At 43.3% G+C, this 6,000-nt stretch overlaps 1 protein-coding gene across 5 annotated transcripts in view; it reads right to left on the bottom strand.

Annotated features, from left to right (window-relative positions):
• LOC120516967 (lysine-specific histone demethylase 1B) overlaps positions 1 to 6,000 on the bottom strand; it is a 78,265-nt gene continuing 72,265 nt past the window's right edge. For 4 of the 5 annotated variants that reach the window (XM_039739005.1, XM_039739007.1, XM_039739006.1 and 1 more), the window contains 2 exons: positions 3,421 to 3,573; positions 1 to 1,864 (listed from right to left, as the gene is read on the bottom strand). In XM_039739005.1, coding sequence (XP_039594939.1) covers positions 1,781 to 1,864; positions 3,421 to 3,573 — 237 coding nt within the window. In that variant the 3' untranslated portion in view covers positions 1 to 1,780. The remainder of the gene's footprint in view (positions 1,865 to 3,420; positions 3,574 to 6,000) is intronic. The other variant, XM_039739004.1, reaches the window with a different exon arrangement.

The raw sequence follows: 6,000 nt of genomic DNA, 5'->3' as shown, positions 1-6,000 counted from the left end.
TTCTGGCCTGGAGTCTCCTTGGGTCTGATGTGTCACAGACCAGACTTTGCTGCAGATCCTTGAGTTCTATCAAGTTGGATAAAGATGGTCCATGGCCAGCTATTTTCAGGTCCCTCCAGTGATGTGCACACTCGAGGACATTCACAGAGTTGACCCTAAACCACTCTTGGGTTGTCTTTGCTTTGTGACTCTTCAGCCCAGTCTGTGGTCCAGAGCCCTCTGAGCAGGTTTTCATTAAGGCCTGCTCCGTCCTTGGCCGAGTTTGGCTTTCCTTCACTGACTGGTCTCCCAGTCCCTCACCATGCCACAGCCATGTTTCAGTATTGGGATGGCATTGCAAGTGGTTTCCTTCAAACACGACACTTTGAACTGTTTTGTTTTACTAGGTTGGTTTCATCAGACCAGAGAATTTTCTTTCTCACAGGCTGAGGGTTCTTTAGGTGCCTTTTTGCAAACATTTGTCACTTTGATGTGGCTTCTACTGCAGACCGGCATCTCGCTGGCCACTCTGTCATAAAAAGCCCAGATCAATGGAGTATTGCACTGGATGTTGGCCTTCTGGAAGTTTCTCCCATCTCTGCACAGGAGCTCCGCCAGAATGACCATCAGGTTCTTAATCAACTCTCTTAACTGCCATAGCTCAGTTAAACTCCCGTTTCAGAATTAGACAGCTGTGCTCTGTGAATGTGGATTGGCATACGCCAGCGGTCCAGTTCTACACAGGTAACGGCTTATCACTTGATTCAGTTAATGGGTCTGGTTTTCTTGTTCTAAAATTGGCTTTTTCTTTTTTTGTTTACACGACATTCTGTCTTTTGGTTGAAGGCTCAAAACCCTCCTGTTAATACCACATAGAAATATTTTTTGCAGCATATGTTCATGCACTGGGTGGCAGCCAGACTTAAGAGTACATCGGATCAAACAGCCGACCCGCAGAGACGCTCGACTTCAACTGTACTTACACAGAGCTGAAGGCTCGGGGAGGTTAAATCCTGCTTTGATGCTCTTTCTCACCCTGCTGCTCGTGATCTTCCTCATTTTCTGGTGGCTGGGTTATCCTGGAGTCGTGGTGTTCCACTCTTACTGGATGTTTTTATTTTTTTTTTTACTTTATTTTTATAAATGTTTGTTTAAAGAATACACACACTGGAATATTTTAACAATTTAATTTTTTTTTTTTTCTTTTCAGAGATTTACAATGATTCCTCTTGGGCTCATCATGCTTATTTACAAATGATTTCTGTACAAGATAGTTAACAGGCTACTCTAGAACCATGGCACTGGGGTGGGTGACGGACCAAGCAACTCCATTTAGAAGCGGACTGCACTCACACTTTACAGAACGTGCAGCAACAGAAAAGACGGGCAATCGTTCAGTAAACACAAATAAAAAAAGGAAACTGCAACCATGGATCCAAGTCCCCACTCTCTACACTAGATGTTTCATTTGCAAGCAGAAGGTTTAAGCATAATAAATAGTTTGGCTAACATACAAATTGAAAGACACATACATTTCACCCCCATGCAATTGTTTCTAGAGTTAAAACAAAATGAACGTTTATAAAATGAGAAATCTTCACCAAAAAAAAAAAGATGACTGTATACATCAGATCATTTGCTCTTCGGCTGAATCTATAAATACATGAGGTAGGTGGGCATCACAGGACCACCTCTAAAGACTTGCCCTGGGCCTGAGGGTGGTGCCCCTCACTGACTTGGCACCACGTTTTCAGTCTTTGTTCTTCCTGTGGTGTAGAGAAGCTGAGGCTGAGCTGCACCTTTACAAAGCTGCGATTTTGCTCGCTTCTCTGACACCACTTAGATAGGCGCCGGCCACAGTCTGAGGGAAATGGCGATTGGTAGCCTGAAAAGAGAAAAAGATGAAAGTCAGAGCATGCTGTGTACTCCCTGCTAGAGGGAATAAAAACTTGGGGTTTTTTCACTTCCTGCTGGTGCACCTTTAGTGTTGGTACCTACCTGAACAATAAGAGGTCCTCGAGTGACTCGACTCACACAGGCACAGCGCGGCCCCAAACTATTTCTTGAACTTTCACACCACCTACCCATTGTTAAGGTCAGCTGGCTGCACGTCCACACCAGAGCCTAAATGTGTCTTTCTGTCCTTAACGGATTCTGCTACCTTAAGTTGGCATACGTGACACGACTGTATAGTCAGAAGGGGATGTCAAACTTGACAAACTACAGTTTCTGACCTTGTTAACTGTCACTGATGTCACATGAGAGGACTTTTTTTTTGTAAGGACACATGGCAGATTTGCTGACCACAGTTGCTTCTCATTGGTCCACCGTGTCAAATCACAGCTCAAGTCCCAGTCACCAACGGCCAATAGTGTGCTGCAAAGGAACAGCAGCTGTGGCGAGTTTAGCATTCGAGGTGCTTTCAGTTTTTTTTTTTTTTTTGTTGTTGTTAATGGTATGTAAAACACGAGCCATCAGACTAGACGAGCTTCTCTTCTGTTGGCAAGGGCCGCAGCTGCTGTGCAAAGGGTTAATAGCTGTGGTGGCACGCAGCCAGTCTTCTCTCTTTTCTGTTCTGTTTCTAGTCCATAAAACACACAACATCAGACAGTGGGAGGTCCTCGACAGGCAGAGTGGTGGCTCGGAGGGTAGGGATCTGCACTGGTAATCGGAAGGCTGCCGGTTCAAATCCCATAAACACCAGAACTGACTCCTGGGCAAGGCCCTTTCAGACTGCAATTAATCTGCAAGCAGGTCCTCCAAACTCAGGGGCTGGTGGCAGGACTGGCACTCCAGCCCCGTTTATTTAAAAAAAAAAAAGAACTTGCACTGTTCAGTTCCTTATTCATCTTTACCGCATCCTGTGCATTGTGCCAGCAGGTGAGCAGTCATTGATTGTCAGCCATCGTGTGCACATAAAGACAAAGTCAAACTTGAAACACTGGGACTGTACTTACTGCACTTTGGTGAATGTGTGTGTGTGTGTGTGTGTGTGTGTGTGCTCAATGATGGACTGGGGCCTGTTCCTGCCTTGTGTCTGATGCCTGCTGGACTGCACCCCTGCCCTGGATAAGCAGGTTAGGATGATGGGTGGCTGGGTAACCTCAGGCAGCACACACCATTCTGGCAAAGGCCACCACACAGTTATAGAAGAGGTGAAGGATGTCGCTACCCACATTAAAAGTGTGCAGTGCCCACACACCAACAGGTTGGCTCTGCCTGTGTTACAAGACCAGTCCAGTCTGTCACTGATGTGGGCTCCCAAGTACGCGTAGCCAATGATGCCCCTTTACTTACACTGTGATGAAAAGCAGACCTTTGCTTGAAACCCTCTTAGATTTTGTAGAGTCGGGCAGAGCCCTGATGTCATGTACCACTGACTGTGCCCTTTAATTAATGTCAAAGTGCATATTCTATTCTTTATGTAAGATAGTGACCAACCTCTCCAGCGAAAAACAATTTGCCTTGCACCTCCTCAGCCATTATGTCATAAGCTTCTCCGCTGCCTCCAATCTTTACAAAGCTGTAAGCCATTTGAGACCATTTTTCTTTATGCCATCGGGTAACAAAATATCTGATAGGCTCCGGGACCTCCTGAGTATACAAAGGAAGAAAAAGAAAATCTTTTATTAGGGGTGGAATTTTCACAAACTCTGAACCTCCAAACCATTTCCTCCAGTTTTTAAACCTGCTTTTCTGGGAGAGTAGGCCCCTTTGGCCTTTAAGGCACAGAGGAGTTACATGTGATTAGGCTTAGCCTGGGGTGACTCATTTTTTTGTCCTGTGACCTTACAAATACACTAAGCTACACTTCAAGAAAGGGAATAAAGTTTAAAAAAATACTTGATCTCTCCTCCTCTGCTTATACCCTCCGTGTTCCTCCACAGCATCCTCGTTTGCCCGCTGCTTCCTCTCTCGATCTCATTCCTGCAAAGCACCCCCTTGCTTCCCATCTGCTTTTTGACTTCCATCAATGATGGATGGATGGCCCTCAGCTGGGAAAACAGCCCATGTATTCTTGCAAATACTTCCCATCTCTGAAGGTGACTTGACATTTGTATTTAGTCAGCTAATGTTACTAAGTAAGTTATTTGATTTGTGGCTGTTTAAAAATCCTCTATTTTAATTCCTTTTTATTGTAAAACAAATAATTGTTACAATCAGCAAATGGAACTTTGCACCCCTAAAGTATGACATCATCATCCCTATCACTGCCTGACCACAGCCAAACTGACCAATCAGATTGCTCAGAGGGAGTAGACACACATTCACAGCCAATAAGTGTTCATTATTTAGTTTGTGTGTGTGTCTCTCTCTATATATCTATATATGTACAGTGGTGTGAAAAACTATTTGCCCCCTTCCTGATTTCTTCTTCTTTTGCATGTTTGTCACACAAAATGTTTCTGATCATCAAACACATTTAACCATTAGTCAAATATAACACAAGTAAACACAAAATGCAGTTTTTAAATGATGGTTTTTATTATTTAGGGAGAAAAAAAAATCCAAACCTACATGGCCCTGTGTGAAAAAGTAATTGCCCCCTGAACCTAATAACTGGTTGGGCCACCCTTAGCAGCAATAACTGCAATCAAGCGTTTGCGATAACTTGCAATGAGTCTTTTACAGCTCTGGAGGAATTTTGGCCCACTCATCTTTGCAGAATTGTTGTAATTCAGCTTTATTTGAGGGTTTTCTAGCATGAAGCGCCTTTTTAAGGTCATGCCATAGCATCTCAATTGGATTCAGGTCAGGACTTTGACTAGGCCACTCCAAAGTCTTCATTTTGTTTTTCTTCAGCCATTCAGAGGTGGATTTGCTGGTGTGTTTTGGGTCATTGTCCTGTTGCAGCACCCAAGATCGCTTCAGCTTGAGTTGACGAACAGATGGCCGGACATTCTCCTTCAGGATTTTTTGGTAGACAGATGGAACCATGAATTCTACTATCACAGCAAGCCTTCCAGGTCCTGAAGCAGCAAAACAACCCCAGACCATCACACTACCACCACCATATTTTACTGTTGGTATGATGTTCTTTTTCTGAAATGCTGTGTTCCTTTTACGCCAGATGTAACGGGACATAGTTGCCTTCCAAACAGTTCAACTTTTGTCTCATCAGTCCACAAGGTATTTTCCCAAAAGTCTTGGCAATCATTGAGATGTTTCTTAGCAAAATTGAGACGAGCCCTAATGTTCTTTTGCTTAACAGTGGTTTGCGTCTTGGAAATCTGCCATGCAGGCCGTTTTGCCCAGTCTCTTTCTTATGGTGGAGTCGTGAACACTGACCTTAATTGAGGCAAGTGAGGCCTGCAGTTCTTTAGATGTTGTCCTGGGGTCTTTGTGACCTCTCGGATGAGTCGTCTCTGCGCTCTTGGGGTAATTTTGGTCGGCCGGCCACTCCTGGGAAGGTTCACCACTGTTCCATGTTTTTGCCATTTGTGGATAATGGCTCTCACTGTGGTTCGCTGGAGTCCCAAAGCTTTAGAAATGGCTTTATAACCTTTACCAGACTGATAGATCTCAGTTACTTCTGTTCTCATTTGTTCCTGAATTTCTTTGGATCTTGGCATGATGTCTAGCTTTTGAGGTGCTTTTGGTCTACTTCTCTGTGTCAGGCAGCTCCTATTGAAGTGATTTCTTGATTGAAACAGGTGTGGCAGTAATCAGGAAATTGAACTCAGGTGTGATACACCACAGTTAGGTGATTTTTGAACAAGGGGGCAATTACTTTTTCACACAGTGCCAGTAGGTTTGGATTTTTCTTCTCCCTAAATAATAAAAACCATCATTTAAAAACTGCATTTTGTGTTTACTTGTGTTATATTTGACTAATGGTTAAATGTGTTTGATGATCAGAAACATTTTGTGTGACAAACATGCAAAAGAATAAGAAATCAGGAAGGGGGCAAATAGTTTTTCACACCACTGTATGTGTGTGTTTATATAATTATATATATAGATATAGACAGACAGATAGATATATATATATAGATTTAGATTTATATAGATATAGATATA

Source organism: Polypterus senegalus, chromosome 16 (genome assembly GCF_016835505.1).
Source record: "Polypterus senegalus isolate Bchr_013 chromosome 16, ASM1683550v1, whole genome shotgun sequence".
Lineage (NCBI taxonomy): Eukaryota > Metazoa > Chordata > Cladistia > Polypteriformes > Polypteridae > Polypterus > Polypterus senegalus.
Note: the sequence above shows the minus strand (reverse complement) of the source record. Positions and strands in the feature narration are given on the sequence as shown.